The 26,719-nt window shown below is 38.5% G+C and overlaps 1 protein-coding gene across 9 annotated transcripts in view; it reads right to left on the minus strand.

Moving 5' to 3' along the window:
* The window catches only part of LOC145487495 (transcriptional repressor NF-X1-like), a 219,357-nt gene that overhangs the window by 97,247 nt on the left and 95,391 nt on the right, over positions 1-26,719 (minus strand). For all 9 annotated transcript variants that reach the window (XM_081466292.1, XM_081466291.1, XM_081466289.1 and 6 more), the window contains one exon: positions 21,455-21,583. In XM_081466292.1, coding sequence (XP_081322418.1) covers positions 21,455-21,583 — 129 coding nt within the window. The remainder of the gene's footprint in view (positions 1-21,454; positions 21,584-26,719) is intronic.

Below are 26,719 nucleotides of genomic sequence, written 5' to 3' on the forward strand. Positions count from 1 at the left end.
CATGCCCTGAAGAAAAGTAAAACCTAAAGTTGTAGGCAGCGAACGGAAATAATTTCACATGCTCCCCCTCTCCCCATAGTAAAAGTCAATATTGACCCTTAGGAAGCTCAGGTATACAAACTGTGCAAAGGAAAGAATAGATAAATAAAAATCAAATCACTATTTCTGAACTTCTAAAATTGGCAACTTGGATTGAGAAGCTGAAATGTTTGCACCTAGGGGACCTTTAAAGTTTATTATTTTTTTAACACACTCTACCACCCATATTGGTTAAATGCATATTTGCTTTTGTATTGGTAAGTAATCATTTCTTGTAAGGCGTTTGTAAGGCGCCAGTAGTTGTTGACATCTGTTAAGAGGCGTTTGTTCTAAGTTAGTGTACCAGTTTTCCAGAGTCAGTCATTGAAAATAGTTTGTACTGTAGGTTAAGCACTGAGCAGAGTCCCAGTCAATGTTGTGGTTTGTCAGTTGATTATGTACAGCAATGTGATTGTTACAAACTACAATTAAAACGACTTATCCACGACAGAAATGAAACCAACAAACAGACTTCTAACAGACCGACTTAACAATACACGGACCAAAAACCGACCTACTTGACTAACAATAGATGGATCGAAACCCACCAATGACTGATGACAAACCTTACACGAGTCTTTCAGCCAATACCATCATGGCTATACTGACCAATCACATTCAACGGACCAGACTTATAACATCATCGACTGACAAACACTATTCACTTGACTCTAAAGAGGACTTCCGCTCAGGTTGTCGAAACGTCAGTCACCAACAACAGTTCTTTTCAGAACTACACTCACCTGGACGATCACACTATACGAACTACTGACACTCCTGGGTTCAAACCATTTACTGTGAATCATTTCTTTATTACTATGCGCAATCAATGTAAAACACACACACCAATCATAGCAGCTAAGATACTGTAGTCTCACCAAAACACTTTTTTGAGCTCCAATGTCAAGACTTTTGAAGCTCGCTCGAACAAAAACTGCCATAATTATGACCTGCCAAATTAGCAACACATACCACAAAACAATCTCTTATCAAAAGTTGTTCAACATGGCTACATGGTCACATTAGATCAACCACAGGCAATGTTGTCGGGTTTATAACAATGGAGCTGGTTTGGAAGTTTGTAATCTGCATATTAAAAACTGTTAGTTGAAGGTAACCGTTGGGGAAAATTACTAAATTATAATGAGCACTGTCAGTTTACAGAATGCCATGAGTGTAAACAAACAGTGTTAAGGGAAAATAAGACTTCACCATCCTTGGCAAGTTGAAGAAATATTCCAAGAAGGCCCAAATACACCTAAGGTTTTTTTTTCCTGTTTTGGAAGTTTCTATTGTAAGGTTAAAATTACAACCTGCATTTATAAACTGTCAGTTGAAGATCCAACAGTTACTGTAACTGAAAGATCATGGTTACCATTGTCAGTATGCAGAAAACTTGCTTGTAAACAAACATTTAACGGAATACATATGTGTGACTTTATTAGTCTGGCTCTAAAAAGTATTAATATAATGCACATTTTTAGCATATTGTTTCACAAACAATTTCAGTTTTCTACCTGAACAATAAGTGCTACACTGCAAAACAAAGTAGGGCTACAGGGGACAGTCCTGAACTGATTCAAATCATATTTGCCTAATAGAAGTCTACAGATATCCATCAGTGGAGCACTTTCTAGATACTTGTTTATGACCACTACTATATATTATTTACTCATCTCGGTTGTTCGATGTTATAGAAAAACACCTACCACATGCAACTGGCACCCGTTTTATGAACCTCGTATTGTTGTAGAAGTTTTTGTAGACTGCTACTGTAACATATTGGCACGTGAGAATTAGCACCTATTGTATATTATATTTTGTGTACGCATATTTAAGTAGGATAGCACATTATGAAAATCTAGAAAGCACACACATCCACGCGGTGTGTATGAACAAGCAGAATAAACCTATTCGACAACACACCACAGGGTGGCAGTGTTTTACAAGAATAATTTCTAGAGTTAAATCAAAGAGAGGCCAGCAGAAGCGAATTATGGCAACAGCAACGTCTTCTGCGTTGCCACAGATGAACTGGGACACTCCTGATCCGATAACTGCATTCGCAAGATTCAAACAAAAATGTCAACTTATGTTCTCAAGCGTTCTCAAAGACGCCAATGACGAAGAAAAAGTGAGCTATATTTTACTCTGGTCGGGTGAAAAAGGCCTGGATTTATACAACAGTTAGACATTCACAAAGGAGGAAGACAGAAAAAAGCCTGCCATTATTTTTGAACGGTTCGAGAATCAATTGGAACCGAAGACGAGTCATCGAATTCACAGATACACACTACAAGGAATGCGACAAGAACAAGGTGAGCCAGTGGATGATTTTATCTCAAGATTAAAAAATCTAGCAGCAAAATGTCAATTTCGCGACAACGCCGAAGTCGAAGACAGAGTTTTGGATCAGCTCATTTGGGGGTCAAGAAATCCCGATGTCCAGAAGTCTCTCATAAGCCGAGACAAATCATTGACCCTTGCAGCCGCTATTGAGACTGCAAGAAGCTACGAAGCGACAAGTAAACACATGAAGACACTGGCAGGAAGTAGCGAAAGCCATCAAGAGGGTAGAAGTATAGATGCCATTTATAAGGAACAAGAAAGGGAATCCTGTAACAACTGCGGAAAACAACACCCGAGGAACAAATGTCCAGCCTACACTACATTATGTCGAAAATGCAGCAAAGCTAATCATTGGCAATCTGTCTGCCGATCCAGCAAACGGAAACAACTTAACCAAGGAAGGAAACCGGCCTTCAAAAAAGTTATTCACACGATTGAGGAAAGGGGCGACGAGGAAAATGATGAAATTCTGACAATCAGTACCATCGAGCTTAACACCATAGAAGACACGCAACATTCGACAAATGACACACGCGATGAAGTCTTTGCAACACTTGAGATAACTCAGCCAGAAAAGAAGCGGAAAATTAATCTCCAGTGCAAGGTAGACACAGGTGCACAGAGCAATGTTTTGCCTATCAGGCTACTTCGCATAATCGCCCCAGAGAAGTTTGACAACGAAGGAAACCCCAAACCAGAAGCACTGAAAAAGAATGAAGCCGTCCTTTCATATGGAAGAGCGGCCGTCAATCACAAGTAAACAAGAGCTGATGGAGATGTACCCAGAATGTTTCAATGGCACAGTTGGATGTTTTGACGACTATACGTATCACATCACACTGGATCCTGAAGTATCACCGGTGGTCCATGCACCCTGCAAAGTGCCCATAGAGTTGAATGATAAATTACAAGCCGAATTACGTGAGATTGAGAGTCAAGATATCATTACAAAAGTAACGCAACCTACAGATTGGGTTAACTCTCTGGTTATTAGAGAAAAAGAAAATGGGTGACTCCGTTTATGCCTCGATCCTAAAGACCTGAATAAGGCCATCAAAAGAGAACATCATCCCATACCCACTCTAGAGGAAATCACACCCAAATTAGCAGGAGCAAAGCTTTTTAGCAAGCTCGACACTCGCAATGGCTATTGGAATGTCAAACTAGATGAGGAATCCTTGTATCTGACAACCTTTAATACACCATTTGGTCGATACCGTTTCCTCAGGATGCCGTTTGGCCTACGAATGAGTCAAGATATCTTCCAATTCAAGATTCATGAGACGTATCGTGATTGCCAGGGAGCCATTGGCATTGCAGATGACGTCACAGTCTATGGAAAGAATGACCAAGAGCATGACTTACACCTACACGAAACCATGGAACGTACCAGAAAGGCTGGCATCAAGCTCAATGACGAGAAGTGCGTTATCAAAACAAAGGAGTGCAATTTCTTTGGTATGCTTTACACACCAGATGGCGTCAAGCCCAGCCCAGATAAAGTCAGAGCCATAGAAAATTTAGAACCGCCCAAAGACAAGAAGGAGCTTCACACCTTTTTGGGGATGGCAACTTACATGAGCTCATTCATCCCCAATCTAGCTGACCACACTGCCCCCTTAAGAAACCTCTTAAAGGAGAACGTTGACTTTACATGGAATCCATCACATTCGAAAGCCTTTGAGAAGGTGAGGTCACTGATATGTACCACAACGACCCTGGCGTACTATGACAGAAATGAACCAGTTGTCCTTCACGTTGACGCATCAATTAAGGGCTTGGGCGCAGCTCTCTTCCAAAACAACAAGCCAATAGCCTTTGCATCGAAATCACTTACGCCTGCGGAGACCAGATATGCTAATATTGAACGGGAACTATTAGCCCTGGTCTATGGCTGCGAAAAATTCCATTCGTACCTCTTTGGAAGATCGTTTGTGGTTAAAACAGACCATCGCCCCCTAGAACAGATCCATAAGAAGAACCTGATGCAAGCACCTCCACGCCTTCAAAGAATGCTATTGTGTCTACAACCCTATGACTGCGTTATTAAATATCTTCCAGGAAGAGAAATGGTTACAGCCGATGCCCTGTCACGCCTTTTGCCGTTGGATGAATTTGAAGTATCAAACATGAATGTGAAAGTTCACCACCTAATCAGAATCACCCAAGCTAAAATGGAAGAGTTCAAAGAGGAAACTGCAAAAGATGAAACCCTGCAGCTTCTATCCCGTCAGGTTATACAAGGTTGGCCCGATAGTGGGAAGAAAATTGTTCTGGCGCTAAAACCGTACTGGCCCCTACGAGATGACATATCAGTAGAAGATGGGCTGATACTTCTTGGAAGCCGCGTTATAGTACCTGAATCCTAGAGAGGCAACATCTTGCAGCAAATCCACGGAGGGCACTTTGGTATAGAAAAATGCAAACTACGAGCAAAATCCTGTGTTTATTGGCCAAGCGTATACAAAGAAATAGAAAACCTTGTAAATTCATGTTGCGTTTGCCAGAAGTACCACAATTCTCAACAAAAGGAGCCTATGATACCATCAGAGATCCCTTCAAGACCGTGGCAAACATTGAGCACAGACCTGTTCTATGTCCAACAGTCGTGGTTCCTCATAGTTGTCGACTACTATTCCAAGTTCCCATTTGTCAAGAAGCTTCACAACCTCACAACCGGAGCCGTTGTTAATGAGATGAAAATGCTATTCGCAGAAAATGGAATCCCAGAATCTCTTCAATGCGACAACGGTACACAGTTTACATCCGGCGAGTTCCAACAGCTGGCAAGCCAATATGGTTTTGCAATTGTGACATCATCTCCCCATTACCCACGTGGCCATGGATTTGTTGAATGCCAAGTCCAAACAGTTAAGAAGACGATCCTAAAATGCAGAGAAACAAGAAGACATAGATCTAGCCCTGTTGGCTCTACGAACAATGCCCCTGAGTTCCAATATACCATCACCGGCTGAATTACTGAATGGCCGAGTATTCAAATCCACACTTCCTGGTAAGATCCAGCCATCAAAGAACCAAGAAGAAGTTAGAAATTGGCTTAAAGCGAGACAAGACAACCAATGCTACTATTACAACAGGCACACCAAAGGACTCCCTGAACTACACAGGGACCAAGCCATCTATGTACAAGACCCCGTGAGAAACACATGGAATCCTGCTAGAGTCATAGATCAGGGAGACGCCTCGCTCGTATCTTATAGAAACTGGAACTGGTGCTCAACTACGAAGAAATAGAATCCATCTTAGACCAAATAATGCTTCCAACAACTTAGCAAACAACTTGTCGAGTTGCATTCCTCAAGGAAGTATGACTGCACAATCTTCAAGCGCCAATCACGAGAGTCCACCACAGCAGGCAATTCAGCAAACAACCCATCGAGTGACAATTTGATTACACAGCCCTCAAACGCCAATCCACAATGTCCCACCTTAACAGAAGCCGAGAAAGGACCAAGAAAATCTTGCGCGGGACGTGAAATCCGAGCACCGGAAAGACTTAATCTCTGACGCTTGCTTTAGTATTTATTATTAGCATGATGCATGAACACTAGACAGAAAATCCCTATATATTCTAATTTTATTCATTGTCAATGTATATACAAGATACATGTACCTGAGACATTGGCCCGAATGAATATTTTGTTTTTGTTTGTTTTCATTTCAACTAACATAGTTTTTTAAGAGAAGGGGATGTAACATATTGGCACGTGAGAATTAGCACCTATTGTATATTATATTTTGTGTACGCATATTTAAGTAGGATAGCACATTATGAAAATATAGAAAGCACACACATCCACACGGTGTGTATGAACAAGCAGAATAAACCTATTCGACAACACACCACAGCTACGCCTCTACACACTTATCACCGAACACAATATAATAATAGAATACAACACAATCCTATATTTACCCACGCAACAATTAGGAGTTTGTACTTCTTCTCCTGCGTGTAAATATAAAATGGTGGCATGTTACCATGGTTACCAACAGTTTTTGGTCTGTTGTAGAAGCTTTTATGAAACCCTGAGCATTTGTTACCAATGTTTTCTACATAGTGAACTCAACAGCCCTTCGACTGTACAATCACACAGTCATTCCTAGATAAACTCTACGGCTCTATGGCTCTATGGTTCTACAGGTCTATGTCTCTATAGCTCTACAACTCCATACCAAGCACAGAACAGGAATCATTTATTTCAATTTTTTTATAACTGTACTAACTACTTGACGCATTTGCCAAAAAATCTAAACAAACCTTTTAAAGTGTTATTTATGTTATTTCCAGTTATGAATGCAATAGAAAGTTTTGAATAGGAACAAGGGTCCTACTAACACATTAACTTCCCGAGGAAAGTTTTGAATAGAAACAAGGGTCATACTAAAGTACTAACTTCCCGAGGAAAGTTTTCAATAAAAACCAAGGGTTGTACTAAGGCACCAAGGACAAAAATTTAATGGAAACAGGGTCATATTAATGTACTAAGGATAGTTCTGAATTGAAACAAGAGTCATATTAACGTACTACATGTAAGGATAGTTCTGAATTGAAACAAGAGTCATACTAATGTACCAAGGAAAGTTTTGAATTGAAACAATAGTTGTACCAACATACTAAGGAAAGTTTTTATTAGAAACAAGGGTCGTACTAGCGTACTAACATACTAAGGAAAGTTGTGAATTGAAACAAGGGTCGTACTAACGTAGTAACTTATGGAGGAGAGTTTTGAATTGAAACAAGAGTCGCACTAACATACTATTAAAGGAAAGTTTCGAATTGAAACAAGGGTCGTACTAATGTATGAGGAAAATTTTGAAAGGAAACAAGGGTCATACTAACGTACTAAGGAAGATTTTGAATGGAAACAAGGGTTGTACTAACGTACTAAGGAAAGTTTCGAATAGAAGCAAGGGTCGATGTACATACCAAAGAATGCTTTGAAACAGGGGTTGTATTAATGTACTATGGAAAGCTTTAAACAGAAAGGGTTGAAGAAACGTACCAGTTAACACTCTAGGGAACTGAAGTAAATTTGGAGAAATATGCAGCAGTCCTAATATACTAATGTACAAAGGAAAGTAAATGTGGTAAAATAAGTGGTCAAGCTAAATAAATTTACTTACTCAAGAAAAGTAAATTTGGTGACTTGGTGTCGTACTAACGTAATAAGGTATTATTAAATTCCCTCTTACTAACATTCTAAGGAAAGTAGAAGCTTAAAAAACCAGTAGAGTGATAAAAAATATTGGGTTGTGAGTGCGAGTTTCTTGATCATCTGCGATGTTGTAATTTTTGTAATTGTAAGTTATTGGCTTTCTTTATTATCTCATATATATATTAGAGTTGTATTACAGTTTACAGTTTTTCAATAATCTTTTTAATGTGCAATTCTGTATTGAGTTTACCCTCTACGCTATATGTTCTACCATCTACATTCTACTCTCTATGTTCTACCAGTCCTACGTTCTATGATCTACCATCCATCCTCTAAGCCCATCTATGCTCTATGTTCTACCAGCTACTCTCTTCGATCTACACTCTGCACTCTACGATCTACCATCTACCCTCTAAGCCCATCTACGCTCTACTCTCTATGTTCTACCAGCTACTCGCTCTACGCTCTACAATCCACCATCTACCCTCTAAGCCCATCTATGCTCTACTCTCTACGTTCTACCATCTTCTCTCTGCGATCTACGCCCTGCCATCTACCCTCTAAGCCCATCTACGCTTTACTCTCTATGTTCTACCAGCTTCTCCCTTCGATCTACACTCTATGATCTACGATCCACCCACTAAGCCCATCTGCTTGGAAGGTTATTGGAATTTTTTAATTTTTTAATGAAGACTAGTGAGCAGCACAAAGGAAGACTTCTTGTAGTCGTAAGCATTTTTGTTTATTTCTGACACATTGTCTCTGTCTGAGACTTCTTTAGGGAATGATTACAACTAACATTGAACCGCATATATAGCACATAAGTGTGCCTAAGTTTACCTTCCCATGGGAGTGAATAACTACTGAAACATGCTGTAGACGGACATTACAAGAAATGCCTTAATGCACATGTTATTGCGTGTTGTTATATTTTAGGGGCCATACAATTAGCACTAACCGTATGGCCCCCAAAATATAAAAAAAAGTTAAAAAATAAAAACAATAAAAATAAAAGAACAGATTGAAAAATTAAAACATTAAAGAAACACATTTTTTGTTTGGAAGGGTCCCAACGAAATCCCATCAGAGTTTCCTAGTTGTCTCTATAACAAGAATGATTGTATCAAACTTACGTACTATGTTATTGACGAAAGTAGTGTTTCGCTTCTCTCAATTTATTTCTTTACAAAGTTGATAATCTTAGCGCTCTGCAGTTTTCTACCTATCAAAAGCCACTAAATAAGTATCTGTACATTCCCTTTGAGTCGTTTCATCCCACAAGCAACCAGAGGACGTTTAGTAGAGGCGAGCATTTGTGCTATACTAAAAATAGCTCCACGTTTAACGTCTTCAGCGAAATGCGAGAAATTCTCGAAGCACCTCCGGCTTCGGGGTTACCCAGTTGGGTTTTTACTTCCTTTATTCAGGGACGCTTAATACAGTAACAGAACTTAACGTAAATTGCGCATCGGTTGAATGGTAGTCTTTAAATCTACATTTAACTGTAGTCATGCTAACTGATGTGAAGGACATTTTGTTATAGTGTACCCAAAACGTGTGAATACTTAGGTCACGTGACTTTGAATTTTTAGTGGATGTTTTTTTTTATTTTTTTTAATCAAAATGCTTTATTTCAAAATAAAAACATTATTTACAACATAGTGTGTTTGTCAAGTACACTTACAAACTACTTACAAGACCAAAAAACATAACATTCCAATTCAGTTCTATTTAAATGTTCCAATGACTGCATATTTAAACAAATTTACTTCAGAGCTGTTACCGTAGTTTCTCGGTTATAAGGTGCACTCGGCTACAAGACGCACCCCAAACTTGGCAACTTAATCATGCAAAGTTCCCAAACTGAAAATTATGTGAAAATACTCGGTTATAAGACGCACCAAGAAATGAAGAGTTGATAAAGATAAATTTTCATTCTCTTGGCACAATTAGCAGGCGAACTCTCTTTGTAAACGTGAACAAAAGTGAAAAAGTCACACATTTAATGATATACACGAGAACAAAAGCTAAAAGTTCGCACCTCTAATGATAAACTTGAGTGTAAACAAACAACGCATACACGTTCATTTTAGCCTTCCTGCTCAGGAAACATATTTCGTTTTTTATAAAGATTCTAATAAATATTCGACGATCCGAGTTTGTATTATAAAAACATCAACAAGCTGAACTTAAACACAGTTAGTGTTACCTAGCACGTGCTGTTTAGCACGTACGCGCGTGTGCAAATTTCAGTTTGTTAGCTTTTCTCGTGCAGTTGTTTAACACAAAGCAACCTTGATAATAAAGCTTCCTAGCATTCTAAGACTGTATTTCTTATTAATTTCTAGGAGTAATGGAGTGGATTTGATGCAATCTTCGGTACACCCCAGACCAAAGAGCTCTCCTCGTGTGGGATTCATTCCGTGGGCATTTGACAAATGCCGTGAAAGATCTTCTGGCGAGGCGAAACGTAGAAGTCGCAGTTATTCCTGGTGGCCTTATGCCCGTGTTGCAGCCCCTGGACAAGTGTATCAGCAAACCTTTTAAGACCAAGGTGCAATCCCAATACCAGACTTGGATGGTGAACGGTCCGTTTACTTACACTCCGTCGGGGAAGAAGCGTGTGCCGAGCAAAGAACTGGTTTTGCAGTGGATCCAAAAGGCATGGCAAGGGATACCCGCTGATTTGATCATGAACTCATTCAAGTGCTGTGGAATATCAAATGCTCTGGATGGCACCGAGGACGAAGCTGTGTGGGACAAAGAAGAAGCTGGAGAGGAGGAAGCGGATGATGAACTACAGAACGAGTTTGACACGAATAGCGAGGAGGAAGACTAGACATCAACAAATTTCTGAACAACAACAACAGCTCTTTTCAGAGCCACCTGGTTCTTTTCAGAACCACCAAATCTTAAAAAAGTCAATGACCAATGTTTAGTGTCTTTTATGTGTCTAGTTTTAACTGTAAGTTCCGGTAAAATTGCTGTTGTTAGATTTTTTTGCGCGAAAATATTCGGCTATAAGGCGCACCCCAATCTTGGCAAAAACTTCCCAAGAAAAAACAGATTTTCCTCGAAAAAACCATGCGCCTTATAACCAAGAAACTACAGTATTTGTTGTTACTCTAGCCAAACATTGTAATTTCTAACTCTGTTATTGTTTTGTTGTAGATATGTGTGATCCTAGAGCCGCAGAGTTAATTATCTGGAAATGTGTTCCATAGAGCCATAGAGCCGTAGAGCTGTAGAGCTTTAGAACTGTAAAGCCTTAGAGTCATAGAACCATAGAGCTGTAGAACCGTGTGATCCTAGAGCTGTAGAGTTAATTATCTGGAAATGTCTTCTAAAACAGACCAAAAACTATTGGTAACCATGGTAACATACCACCGTTTTTTATGTGCAATCAAGAGAAGAAGAGCAAACTGTTCGGCGATAAACGCGTAGAGGTGTAGTTCTCTACGAAAACCTCTATGCCTATTCAAGCTTCACGAGCCATATAGTTTATCTAGAAATGTGTGATGGTAGAGTGATAGAGTTTATTATGTAGAAACGATTGTTAACGAACGAGTTCAGGCATAGGGTTAAATAAAAACTTCTACAACATACCAAAAATGTTGGTAACAATAGTAATAGGCCACTGTTTTTTCTGTACATGTAAGAGAGGAAGAACAAACTGATCGGTTATAAAATAATGCATAGAGGTGTAGATCTCTACAAAACCTTCTATGCCTATTCAAGCTTCATGGGCTGGGTATAACCACATGTACATTGCTTTACTGACTACACTTAGCTTTATTTAAGCTTCAAACCAGATGGCCAAGTCACTCAAGATGTTGCAGTGAGGGCTATGGCAATGTGCATTGCAGATATTCGAAGCTGGATGATTAATGATAGACTCCTACATAATGATGACAAAACCAGGGTGTTATTAATTGTAAGCTTCGGAGATGTTTAGCTGACCCAAACATCAACATAACAATAAAAGAGAAAACAACAAAAGTTTGATATGTCATTACTACCAAAGACAAAACACCACTATTAAGTAAATCCAATGTTCTTTATAAATTCAGCTGCTCTGGCTGCAACTTTTCGTATGTTGACAAAACGAATGGAACTCGTTTTATCCACACACAAGAACAAGTGCTCTCGGACAAAGAAAGCACCCTGACTCAAATTCAGAATAATACACACCCTGACTCACCAAGACTCAAATTGTTAAATTTAGTGCCATATTAATTTCAACCTATCGTTTAGCTTATCTCTAGTTAGTCATAGCTCCTAGCATTAATCAAAATATGTAAATGTACTTGTACTAAACAGTTTCATAAATCTTTGTCTAAGTAGTTGAAGAGTAATCTTATTGTATATTAATGGTCTAATATAAATATAGAAGATGTGACCCGCCTCGATTAGCCTAGATAGACTACTTGTGGGCTCATGCTGTTGTCATAGTCAAGTTTTTTTTAACTTGATTATTTTTAATAATAAAGTGTCAAGTGTAAAGTGTGTATATTTTTGTAAAATTGTAAATGTATGAGTAATAAAAAAAGTTGTTGTTGACAGTTGTAGCACCATCTACAATCATTTCTGCAATTGTCACCTTTTTAAACATAGTTAAGATATTCACCATCTGCCTGACATTTGTATGCAACCAAATTCTCCACCTTGATTCAATGAACAAAGCATTCTTTCTTCAAGCAGTTTGTCGTAACACCAAGGTGGACTCTACTGCTGCACAAAGAAGCGTCATATTAACATTAAGCATCTAAAACCATAATTGAACAATGAGAGAGAATTATGTATTTTCTCCTGGGTATCATCTTTGTTTCTGTTTTTCACATGTTTATTAATGCTAATTACCATCTTCTAGTATTGAAATCTCGCACTTTGCATTCTTTTTGAGCCTAAAATTGGTATAGAATAATACCGAAATATAACATCGCTAATTTTCCTTGCATCTGTTGTCTAGACCCATTAGTCACAATGCAGTTACTTGGATTAACCTTTATCCTTTGAGTTCATAGGTACCACGTCATTATTTGGCTGTGTGACCGCACGATGCAGTCCCAGTCAAAGACCCATCCTTGCTCACCATAGAGTCTCCAGTAGCTCAGTGGTTAGAGCATCTGCCTAGGTCACAGAGAGTAATGGGTTCAAATCCCATCTGGAACTCGGTTTTTTTTCCGAGTTAATGCTCTTTCTAAATTTAACCTTCCTTATATTACTCACTTTGGATTGTCGAATTAAAGCCTGAAAAAATGTCAGGGCTGAACAGAATTTGAACCCATGGCCTCTGCGATACTGGTGCAGTGCTCTACCAACTGAACTATCAAGCAAAATCAGGGAGCTGGTCACATTGTGAATTCATAATATACCTGTAGATGGTGAATATACAAGTGAATATTTATAATTTCACAGCTGCTTAAGTTGTGTGTATAACTGCAACGATCAATTATGTCTCCACAATTATCTTTATCTGCAGTTCAGGTTTTAATTATGATCTTGCATATTTTCACTTGAATGTTGTTATCAGATACACACAAAGTCCTTAGTCAAATAGTCCTCAATAGGCTTACCACAGCCATTAATCCAAATCTTTGGAAAATGCAGGCAGGATTCAGGATGGGAAGAGACTGTGCCAATCAAATTTACTCTTTGGCAAATTGTGGAACAGTGCAATGAGTGGTCAGCCACAGCTTATACCAACTTCATTGACTTTACCAAAGCCTATGATAGGATTAACTGCCCAACACTTTGGAGAATCCTCAGACATTATGGCATGTCAGGCAAGATTGTGTCCATCATTAAAATGCTCTATGATTATTAAATTGTGAGAGTTGTCTGACAAACCAATATGACAGGGGGGTTTGTCATACAAATGGGGGTAGAACAAGGCTGTGTGCTCTCCTCTCTCCTCTTCTCTGGCTAATGAAGGAAGCAACCATTAATGTCAGAAGAGGAATAACCTGGACCCTTACAGACACCATTGAAGATCTAAACTTTGTGGATGAAAGAGTGTTGCTTGCTCATTGTCATCAAGACATCCAAAGGAAACCTAAGATGGATAGACATCAACGACAAAAAAACTAATAGATTAATGTATAGATTAATGCAAGCTCAGAAAGTGACCTATGTCTTTAGGCTTAACGTTTTTAAAAATCTTTTTTCGCCTTTCCTTTTTCGCCTTTTCTTACCTTTCTGCTGCAGTGATTGACCTTCTACTGGGTTTGCTTCCAGTTCAAAAATTTCTGAGAAAGCATCATTGAGATAGGCAATTTTTACCATGGAGTAGCAAAGTGTGGTTGCAGGAAATTTTGCTCCAAGTTTTTCACTCAAATTTCTGAGCATTTTTATGCATATTTCAGGCTTCACTGGGCTGATCACTCTGATCTGTGTGTCATTGGAAAGATTGTTTCTTCCTGAAGAACTTGAGTATAAGTGATGCCAATTTTAGTTATAGGTGATGATGTCAGAAGTGGGAGAAAGGCCAACACTCATCATGGGCGGTTACAAGCGGCACAGTAGTCAATGGGTTAATGGTGCTTATCTCAAGTTTTCTTACAAATTGTTTAAAAAAGCAACTTTTCCAAACAGCAAGATTTCAAGGAATGATGAACAAAAACAAGATGGCAAAAATTGCTCACGTAGTCCACAGGAAGCCAATTTCCAATGAGCAGATGAAGAAATTCTGCTGATTTGAAGTACCTTTAGCATGTGAGCACTTTCTAGGTTTTCTACTCTTAAGAGAAAATCAAGGCTGCACAGACCAATTTGGAATGCACAATCTGACAAAAATTCGAACTGCAAGTGTTCAAGGGGCCACAAAATTTAATACAGAATCCCAGCACATTGTGCTATTTTCATTTCAGTTCAACAACAATGTCACACTAGTGAACTGAACTTGTGACTTTTGTTTTGTTTTGCTCCTAAGTGATTAAATTATCTTGATCTCTTCTATTCCAAATCATGTGATTAAATCACTTCTGATACATGTGTGCATAGGTGAATCAATCCAGGGTTCGTACACTTTTGACCTGTTAAAGTGTTAAATTTTGTTTCTTTTGTGATGTACATTTCTGGTGCCAAGTTTGAAGAATGCTGTTCCAATATTTCTGGAGTTATTCTTGATTCAGTGTTTTATTGTTTAAGTGGTACTATTTATGACGTCATCACTTTCCTCATTTGCATAATACAAAAACGTAAATATCTCTAAGGCAAAAAAAGATATTCCAAAAGGGAAAACGCCATTCTTCTCTACCTTGAAAAGCCTTTCAAATAAATAGCAATTATTTTTTACCTCATAGGCACTTGAAAATTCCATGACTTTCCATGACTTTTTCCATGACCTTTTGAAAAATCCCATGCCACTGTTCTCCAACAGTAATGTCATAACAAAAATTTATTCAACTAGGTAGTTTTTGAAATTATGACCCAGTTCAACCAGTTCCTTCCGTTTACATGGAAGATAACTGAAGCTTCACAAGTTAGCACTCTTCTTGGGCATCTCTCCTCTCTCAGCTTATCTTCAATTTTCTCTAGGGCACTCTCCTTTTCTTTTGCTGCATTTCTCAGTGCATTAGACTTGGAGAGAAGTACAAGCTTGGCCTTTTCCTCAGCTTCTTTTGCTAGAGAGTTTGCATCAAGTTGCAAGGCACTAATATCACTGGAAAGGCGCTTTTCCTTTTTCTCTAACTCAGCTTTTTCCTCAAGAACACTATTTTTCACTTCCTGTTTTGAGATGCTTGCTGTTGCTCTTTCTTCTGCTCTTCAAGACAGGCAAGGTAACGTTGTCTCCCTGCACTAGCTGATACAAGAAGGTCCCTGCAAACTACCAACTGACCTTACCCTCCAAATTGTTCTGAATGAGGTCGTGAATTGTACGCTGTGCAATGAAAGTTTGTTCTTTCATGTTCTCGATCATGACTTGCCAGTTTACTGAAAAAGCTCTCTCAACCGTTGCTTGACCATGGGAAAGAATCAAGAGTTCTCTTAGCAGATTCCATAATTTGGTCAGTGAACTAACAAAACCAATATGTTTCTGCAGAAATACATCCAGCCTGTCTACCTTGAAGCTGAATTCTCTGAAAGCTGATATCCCAGCCTTAATTGCCAGATCACAAAACTCAGAGTACTGCAAAACTAAGGAATCACAATCATGTATGTTCAATCTTTGGCATTCCACCAACTTCTTCAGCACTACTTTGAACTTTGCAAAAAGCATGTTCCAAAGCATAATTATATCTTGCAATGAGCCCTGTGTTTATTTATACTGAAAAGTAAAATTGATGTCTGGACTTGTCAGTTAATTTTTCAACTTTGGACTCTTATTGCCTTTCACTCATAAAAAGTGTACTGATTTTCCAGGCCTGGAAAATGAAATAAAATTCCACGACTTTCCAGGTTTTCCATGACCAGTACCAACCCTGCAATCTGTTGTTGCAATTTTTCAGTGAATTTGGGAACAATAAACATGGTTATTATACATTGTAGTCACCATCTATCTTTTCATTGGCTAGAAGCCTACAGTTAATTCTGGGAAACAGCACAACCTGCAGATAAGTGAACAATCTGTAGGTTGCACGCGAAATGCACAATTTCCAAGAGTAATGGCAAGTTCATGGACAGCGAAGTAAGAACATGGCTTGTTGAAAATAAACTGTCTTATGTGTGATAATGTGTTTGTCGTTATTTTCTTTAAAACAATGTATAATAAAACAATTATTAGATTCAGATTTTGTGACATCCGAAATAATCAAGGTATTGGTTAGTGATATCAGCCGAAGCCAAAGGCTTCGGCTGATAACACTTACCTCGACCTTGATTATTCCTGATATCACAAGAACCTCATCCAATAATTGTTTATTATTTTGTGTTACTCAAATTGCGAGTCTTAAGTGTCACAGGGAATTAGACTGAATGGGAGGCAAACAAACTGAACCTGTGACTTTCGTTTTCTTTTGTTACTCAGTTATCAAATTATCTTCAAATCATGTGATTGAATCATTTCTGGTACACGTGCACATAGATGAATCAATCTATGGAAGTGATTCGGCAACAATAAAATGTGGTTATTTTGTTAATCAAATTGTGTCTTAAGTGTCATAGGCAGTAAGGCTAACTAGGAAATTTGGTTTCACTGTGGATGAGTTCTGATGGAGTCTCAGCCTGCAAAGAAAGTTGAGTTCATTTGCATAATCTGATCCCTCCGAGCTATGCTACATCACTTGTTAATTACTCGCTGACAGAATAAATCAGCACCATAACTTTTAGGGACGGATAACCCACCACTCATTTCCACATCATTTGCACGATATGATCACCCACTACAACTTGTACATGTAACTTGCTATTGCAGGTTGAGAGTTAAAAGGTACTTAATCCCTTAGATCATGCATTCCATGTACTTAGAATGGGTGATTATCTGGTTCACATGAACCATCCACAATTAGTAAGTGAAATCTTTCCTTTTGATGATCAGAGTTTGGGCTGAATAACATCAAATGTCGTGAGAGATCTGCCCAAAAATTAATATTTCCAAGGGTGCAAGGATGTCTTGAGGCCTTAATTAATGTCAGAGTAGAAGGTGTCCTTGTAGTATCAAGCTACTAGGAACTAACACACATCTTTTGATAAACTGTTATTATGCAAAGATATTGTAACAAGTGCGGGCCAACAACTTCCACTCAGAGTCCAACAGCCAACAGTTTAATTTCTCGACTCTTAACATTCAGCTTACCTGTACACGGCAGGTCTACTCACACACACAGGCTACTACATAACATGAGTCTTTTATATATCCTGTGTTACAAGTAAATTGTACATTCACTACTCGCCATATAACCATCTTAGTCTTAGAACCTGTGCGAGCATCACATTCAAATATAACCATTATACATTTTCACATGGGCACCTTAGCTTGTGCAATCTCTATATCAATTTCATTACAGTATGTTTTAGTTGAGTGGTGCCATTAACCACTAGAATCAAGCATGCACTTATTGTTACGCACGTCCTTGCAATTGCCAAAATTAGATTTATGAGCACGAAAACTTGAAGCTTTCAGCGGACTTTATCTCAAGAGAGACCTACAGATGTGTTGAAAGACTTCTGGAATTGGAACAGTCAGTAGGTCATCTCCATTACGCCATTACACATTCAAGGATTTGAGATGCAAATGTACTTCACACTAGGACCTATTCACCCCAGAATTTGCAGACACACCCAAAGCAGGAAAGTATTTGAGAACAATTGCACAAATAACCCATCAATATGGCTAATTTGAAGTCAATATTTGTACCAAATCCACCTGTGTTTTTGTGGGTATTTCCAGCTCAATTTGTTCCAATCCTCGAATCTGGGTATCATTGAAAATATTGTTTCTTTCTGTACAACTTGAGTATAAGTGATACCAATTTTGGTGAAGGGTGATGACGTTAGAAGTGGAAAAAAGGCGGATGCCGGTTACGGCCTGTTATGGCTGGGACAGGCACCAGAGGCTTAAAGAGTGTTATAAGAGTTTTTACTTCATCTGTAAAGTCTCTGAAGCTTGTACCTAATGCCTTAGCTTAATTTGTCACTCCACCTACGGGAAATATTCATGTAATGTACAAAGTGAAACAGTAGAGCCTATGAACATTTGTACTATTATTATAGGATATAATTTAACTAACTACCAAAGAAGGACATTTCAACGGCATGCTTTGCGTGCCTAATTAAACCATATTATCAAGACATCTGTCATGTGACCTTATCATTCCCACATAACGTTTTCTACATTCATTGTGTCTACTCCAATGTTAAATTTGAGTACCCCTTTTGCTGTACAGCTTCTTTAAACCTAATAACCAGCTTTGAACACAATTTTTCCATTTGAAATGCGATCAAGATGAATTGTGCTGTTCCTCTGCTCCAGCGAAATCATGGATACCTTGGAAGATAAAAACTCTCCAGTTGTATGTTGAGTGAAAGCAAATTGTTTCTTTTAGGTTACTACTGGTGCCCTTTTAGCTCCAGTGACCTTCCTTATGTGGAAGTGAGATGACTGTATTAACTTGCAAGGGAATTCTCTAAATGTTTGCAAATGTGAGAGCCCCTTACAAAAATCTATTTTAACATGAAATCAAAATGGCTCTTCCTTAAATACTGGAGACCTAAGGAGACCTAAGGGTCTGAATATCAGTTGATGACTAAACTTTGCATACTGGTTACTTTCATCCAAATGTCTACTAGGAATTGTGTGAAATCCTAAGACAACCACTCAACTTGACTTCACAGCAACAGAACGAAATGCTTGCGGCTTTGTCTCACAAACAATGTACCTCTCGATTAAGCCAAAACAGTGCACAAATATGTTAGTTTCCTGAAATTAAAAAATGAGTTGTGAAAAGAAGTTCTTTGAGCAGATACCTCAATCAAAGGCCCCGGCCTGGGCTGCCTTGCATCACTTGTTTAATGTGAACCGATCCACTGCCAAACCAAACAAGCGTAATGCAAGCATAATGCTAGATGAAGTGGACGGAATACATTTTCACTTCTGTTAATTTTATGCATAAAATTTGATCTGCCTCAATCTTTATTTTGTACTCTATACCTGTTTCCTTGCTCTTGGAAAGTGCACATTATATGATAGTTTTTGTTCCCTAGATTTTCCTTATGTTATGGCTGCATTTAGTTTTTTGGGACTGCAGTATTTACAATCCTAAAACGGATTGTCACACAGTTTGAGTTCTATGTTGTTTACGCAGCTCTGTGTTTAGGACAATTTTAAGCTTAAATCTGTTGTTTGTTGCTTTATTTCATGAAATGAAATGATACTGATATCAGAGGAATCAAACACCAGTCAGCGAGACTAAGTTCCTAGCAATTTGCGTATAGTTTAAACTACGCTCCTATGCTAGCCTGTACACAGGCTACTCTCACGGCAAAAATAAAATGAAAACTGTGTAAACAGAATTCAAGTGTTACACCTCTGGTATCATTACAAATCCAATTTGATCTGGTCTGATGCTCTGATCTGACCCATAGTGGTATATATACAGTGAGATATTGATCATAGACCTAACAATTAATTTAATTTTGAGAGTCATACACCTGCTTGCTTATTCGCAAAAAAATGCGCTTTAGAAGTTAGTTTTTGATTCACTCATTGTCATCCTTAGATTTTTCTGCGTGACTGAAACCTGTCACTTCAATGTTTTAAGCCTGTCATTTGTTGTCAAATTTGATTTAAACACAGTTTCCTGAAAAAAGAAAAATAGATAAATAAGGTGTCTTGAATCTGTACAGTGTGGTTGAAACATCGCCAAACGCCACCAATGGTTGTCAATTCATTGTCGGTTTTGTACCTGTCTTTCGTAGCCAAAATTGATTAACCTGCAAGTTGCCTGAACCATATCCATCTACCTATCTATCTACTGCCCTTCACAAGAAAATTACATTAGAAACACAAAGAATGGTTACACAGGAATGTCTTACACAGGAATGTACTGAACTCACAACATAACTTTGTACCCAAGTGACTTTGGTCACGTGCACATTAGGCAAAAAAGGACAAAAATGGTGGGAGAGTCGATAAGAGAAGGCCAAACAGGAGAAACTAGCTCAGCGTACAATGCATGCCAGTGAAATCTCCTCCCTTCTTACTACCTGGGACAGTGAGATATTCACATTCCTAGATACAATACAGTTACAGTTGTACTTGTAGAAAGCATTTATTACATTATTTAGGCCAAAATTACAGGGCAAACTATCACTGGCAGACAGATGAGCAAAATCACTGGTCATTTACAAAAACACTATGTTTAACAAAATATAAAGTTATAGTTAGGTGCCAGCTGCAAGAGCTTTGCCTTTTGTAATTTGGCATTTGATTAGTTATTATTTTTTATAGTTTATAAGTTGTAATTTTCTAATTTTATCATATTATCGATTTTTACATAACGCTTTGCATATATTTTACCCATGTCACATAAAACCCTCTGCTTATCAAAGTTCTATATCTTTGTTACAGTTTTTCATTATCTAGTATTAATTAGTGTCCTTACATACATGTAAGTATGAGATTGTTTTTCTAAACTATAAGGTTTTAACACATATATAGTTTCATCGTCACCATCTGTTTCGCAAATAGTTATAAGTATGCACTGCAGTCATAGAGAAATTATTTATTTCCTTGTGTTCAAAACGCACTCATACGAGGTGCAAAAAGAACAAGAAAAAGATCAGGGAAATGCTACTGTTTAAAGGAGAAGGTCACTCCAAAAAGCTTACATTCAGCTTTTTGACTTACTGAAGTTTTAGCCTCTGAAGTGCCTGCTATCCTGAAGAAATTTGTCTCAAAAGAAGCGACTTCAGAGGCCGCCATTTTGAAACTGTACTTGGAACCAGGCCATGTTTATGTGACATCGTTCCATCTGACTCGAAATTGGTGGCAAGGAGAAAAAACTGCAACTGACTTTGTATCCTTCACAAGGTCAGCAAATGTATTTTTTCCAAGTGATTATCCACTTCAATATCTTCACTACTATCAGTTTTGGAGTTTGGAGCATGTTTGGCTCAAAATAATATGGCTCAAGAACAGCTACAACCCAAGTGGTAGTTAAAAGGGATGTAATGACATCATGAAAACGTGGCCTGGTAGTTGAGTACTGTTCAAAATGGTGGCAACAATGTTGAATTTTGGGCTTCTTTAGAGACAAATTTCATAAGGAAAGCCTGCACTTTAGAGGCTGAAACTTCTGTGAGTGGCTAAACTTAATGCAATGTCTTTGTTAGCATGGACAAAAAATATCCATTTTTTGGAGTGTCCTTCTCCTTTAAAGGTTGTGCATACTCATAAAATAACTTACCCTGACTTTACATGATGATGCAGGGCATTCCTTGTTAGGATGACAGGGGGCTGCACATGGGTGGCCACACTCCTTGCGTGGAAGTTCACATTGTTGTACGCAAGATTCATTGTCACCTAGACATGGTAGCTGAATGAATAAGAACATACCAAGGTAAAAAGATACAGAATGGTGTCCTGGAATGGAATTAATAAATAATTATACACTTCTATGGTTTTCCATTTTTATAAGCTATGAGTTGCTTATTCCCAATGTTTAACATGCATTCTACAGTACAGCCCTCAGATCAGCTGCTACACCAGTGGCGACCCCTAAAGCCAAAAATGCCACCGTAAATTCTGCTACTAAAGTTTACAAGATGTACTTATACTCATGTATAAAGTAAAGGATGAGATGGCACCTAGTAATATCTGTGACCTGTTCCAAAGAAGCAATAAGAGATACAACTTGGGAAATTCAGATTCTGAATTAAGACGTTTTAAAACAGTTAAATTTGAGAGATATCTACAAGTGCCTGATCAGGGTAGTTACAATGTCAATCAGAAAGTTCTCCACCATACTCTTAATTAGTCATGTCTGAACTTCAAACAGTCATCAAAAAGGTTGAAGTGGTTCTCAATGATAGTCCAATTACATTGGTCTACCATGATGTGAATGGTCTAGAACCCTTGACACCCTCCATATTGCTTTAAGGCTTTGATGTGGCTGCTCTGCCACACCCTGTTGTTGATCCAGTGGAGTTGGAGGATGAAGACTTCAATGAATGCAATCATCTCACCAAGGTTATGCTTGTTGCTGTCTCACCACTTTATTCAAGGTGTCAAGACTGAATACCTTGCCTCACTGCAAGAGCACCATGTATATGAGTCAAAGAAACCAGCTTTTCAAGAGGGGATCATCAATATCAGAAATGTTGTACTGATACATGATGACAACATCACAAAGTTCATGGAAGTTGGGAATTGTAAGAAAGGTTTTTCATGACTGTCAGGACTAAGTCAGAGCTCCAGATAATGAAATAAGCTCTGGTGTCACTAACCACTCAATCTGCCTTTTATACCCCTTGGAAATCACACCAGCAGATCTAAAGAAACCTTACACAGGAACTGAACAACAGATTCCATGGGCAGAAATGCTCACAAGAAGCAAACAAATTGCTGCTTGCCCCCAGTATGTGAAACTACTTACCAACCTTTAAGCCTGGAATTAGGCCGAACTGCGTTTTATCATACAGCCCATGCATAGATTCATCGAAACACATTAGAGGGATTGCCATGTTGTAACTTGTTGTGCTTGCTGTTTCAGACATCAATTAAGTTTTGCTGTTACTTGTTAATACTCACAAATTCTGCATGGTGATTATTTAGACATTAAAATTGATTCCACAGCCCAAGCCTCCAGACATTTAGAATTTTTTTACCATTGGTGTGATCAACTGTGCTTCGTTGTTCTGAGACATATAAGTGGCTTGAGAGACATCTGACTTTACAAACAAGGTTTAATTATCTGTACATCAACATTATAAATTCTCTTCACTTCAACTACATTGTAATTTGCTGCAAATACAACAGTTCTCTGGTTAAATAGCAGTGTGCAAGGTAATCCTAAGTCTAAGAAATCAAATACTTACACAATTATGGACCCACAAGGTACGTGTTAATACAACCACTTGGACAGGAGCTGGCTTTCAACAGATTCAACATGGCAGGCCCTATTTCATACCAAGCTAATGGCTGCTGAGCACTTAAGTCGCAGGGTTACAAGGGTTTTTGGGAACATACTCAAAGATTACCAAGGGGGCCATAGCAAAATATAACAACATTCTATGACAGATTCAACATGGCAGGTCCTATTTCGTACCAAGCTAATGGCTCCTGAGCACTTATGGGAGCTGTTGCAGGGTTGCAGGGTTGCAGGGTTGCAAGGGTTTGTAGGAGTGTACTCAAAGATTACCAAAAGGGCCATAGAAAAATATAACAACATTCTGCCCCCCATAGACTCCTGGGCTAACAAGTTCATATGTAAAACAACATCTTATTAGATTCTAAATGTCCTTAACTTGCAAGCATGTTTAATATCGACTCTACTACTCTTTTTGTTGTCCTCTCTTTCCAACAGGCACAGCTTGGTCACTGGTTGCTTGAATGTAGTCCCCTTTGCCCATACTTCTGCACTCCACCTCAAGGCCGTTTGCTCCTGTAAACGTGTTCTCAACTCAGCCCAGAACCCAATGATTCCTGGTCACCTTGTCATCTGCAATCAGCACAACATCTCCAATTTCAAGGTTCCTGTGTTCTGTGTTCATGTTGCCACTTAGGTCTCTCCTGCAGCGATGGTATATAATCCTTTAACAAAGGTTTCCAGTAGTGGTTGGCTAATAGCTGAACCTGTCACCACCTTTTTCAGCTAAACTTATCCCTTTCATAAACCAAGTCTGGTAAAATGTTCAATGAGGGGGCACATTCAGGAAATGACTTAGTGATGACACTTCATTTTCATCAGGGCTTAAGGGGTTTGGTGTCAGTGGCCTGGAGTTTGCATTCTGTTCAGCTTCTGTAAACACCGTGGACAGGACCTCCTCATTCATTTGGCCATTTCCAAGAATAGCCTTCAGGCCTGTCTTGATAGCTTGGACAAGCCTCTCCTACACTCCTGAGATGCACCTGGGGGATGAAAAACACACTTACACCCTCTCTGCACAGCCTCTCTTTCCAGCTTGCTGTGGTCCATCTTCTTCACTGAGCGCTGTATTTCTTCGTTAGCCCCAACAAAGTTGGTCCCATTGTTGGAACGGATCTCCTTAACAGTTCAGGAATCGTATCAGAACATGAACTTGTTGGTTTCAAGAGACTTTACCAATTCGAGGTGAAAATCTCTGGAATACATACAAACAAAGATTGCTCCTCAACGTTTCTCAATCACTAGCCCTCTCCCTCGCTTCACAGTGAACAGTCCAAAATAATTCATGATGCAAAAGGTAAAAGGCAACTCACAAGGATTTTTAACCGTACTTTGAGTACCATTTGTTGATTTATCTTGAGTGCCATCTACTTCTTCCAGTGGATGCATGATCTTATGATTTTCTTGATTGCTACTCTAGTCGTGACAATCCAGAACTGCTCCCTAACCAGTGACAGCACCTGTTTGAATCCACAATGTCCACTGACCTCATGGATATTTTGTATCAGGATGGCACTAATTTGGTGTTTTTGTGGCAGTATCACCGGTTTTGTTGCATCAGTGGAAATCTAGGCCAGTGATATCCTTCTGCCTACATCCATGACTTCATGTCCCATTATGATTGGTTTGAGCTTGATTATTTTGCTGGAAGCTTTCACTTGCTTTCCTTCTTACAGGCTTTCACTTCTGTAGGGAAACTACTCTTCTGGACAACTACACAATCTTTCAACTTTTCTTTTCAGAATATTTCCTTTTCCGAAGGGTTCAACCTTTATCACAGGGGTTGGACTGAAATGGTATTAAGTCTGCAGGTTGAGGATTTAAGGGCTTCATATCACAACTTGCAGACCACCGCTCAATTTTTGTCTTTTTCAGTTTGATTGCTAGCTGTTTCACTAACATCTTGCTCCAAAAACTCTTCATCTTTCTCTGCCAATTGTAACCAAAACTTTATTTCACTAGCCCTCCTTTTGCTTTCAAATTTTATTTAAATATTGTTCTCTTCTCCATTTCCAGTCCATACTGAGCTAGTTCTTGCTCCTGCTTGAGGAGAAATTTCTTCATTTCAAATTCTTTTTCGATTCTTTTAGCTTGGATGGCCTGGAAGGGGGTATTGATTTAACATGCTTAAACTTCCCTTGTGTATTCTTTTGGCCCTTTAATTGATGTAAATGGTCTTTGATTGTGGTTTTGCATTCTGCATTGTATCGAGTTTGTGCCTCAGTATATCCATCTTTGACCAGTGTCATACTCTCCTTTGGGCAGGCCTTTTATGACATATGTCTTATCTTATGACTCTCTTTGTTGCGTACTCTTTCTAGCAGGCACAGCTTGGTCAATGGTCACTTTGCCTGTACTTACATGCTCCTTGCCAGGCCGTCTGGTCCAAAATGAAATGATTCCCAGTCATGTTATCATCAGCAATCAGCACAACATGTCCAATTTGAAGATTCCTTAGCTCCTTTGTTCATGCTGCCACTTAGGTCTCTCCTGCAGCAATGGTATTTAATCCTTTGACTAAAGTTTCCAGTAGTGGTTGGTGAGTAGCTGAGCCTGTCACCACCTCTGTCAGCTAAACTTGTCCTTTTTGTCAACTCAGGTACTCAAAACACCAGCTGAATATGAAATTAAGAAGGTTTTTGCAAGTCCAGAGGTAAAAAGTACTCATTACAAGACTAAGAGTGACTTCAAAGCCTGTAAGAAATTTTGTTAGTCAATCGAAGAAACTAGAGAAATTGAAAACATACGTGTGAGTGAGTTCGACCTTCTTCTGACCAAATTTCTCACTCTAATTCCCAAGCAAAACGGCAGAGACTAAGAATAGGCTACATTAAGCGACTTTCAGCAAATTGAAGTTTTCTTGTTTGACCATAAAATAAACATCGTCGTTTTCTTTTAGGAGAATCTTGACCTTGGTCGTGATTAAAGACCGAGATGCAGTGAACCATCATTGATAAAATGAGTGTGAAAGTATGTGGTTACATGGTATGTGGTTCCAGCCTCGCATCTAGGAAGACATGCCTTGCTGAGGAAGATTAAGTTCCTTTACTGGCAAGTTTGGTATGGGATTCTGCACAATTTGTGTGCATATTTACATGTATCTATCACTAGGGGAAATGTTAAATTTAAGTGGCATTTCAGCAATATTAAACAAGCATTAAATCCAAGGGAATATTTAAGTCATGTTTAAGAACATTAAATGTAGCTTAAAGATACGCCCGTATTTAAGGCAGGCTTAAATTTGAATTAAAAGTCCATTAAAAATACATCAGTATTTAAGCCACGTTTAAGTTTAAATTAAAGATACATTAAATCTAGAGGTAGATTTAAGTCAAGTTTAAGCCCCTATTTTTTCATACTTAAATTCATGGAAAGATTTAACCCCATTTAAGTCTTGTTTAAGCTGTCATTAAATGTATTGAAAGATTTAGGTCTTGTTTAAGTCGTCTTAAATGTATTATTAAATATATCAATAGATTTAGGGGCAGTTTAAGGCTACTTAATTATAAAATTAAACCTACTGAGACATTTTATATTTAGTTCAAGCCATGTAAACAATTACATTATAATATAGATAGCACCCTG

Source organism: Orbicella franksi, chromosome 5 (genome assembly GCF_964199315.1).
Source record: "Orbicella franksi chromosome 5, jaOrbFran1.1, whole genome shotgun sequence".
NCBI classification, from domain to species: Eukaryota; Metazoa; Cnidaria; class Anthozoa; order Scleractinia; family Merulinidae; genus Orbicella; species Orbicella franksi.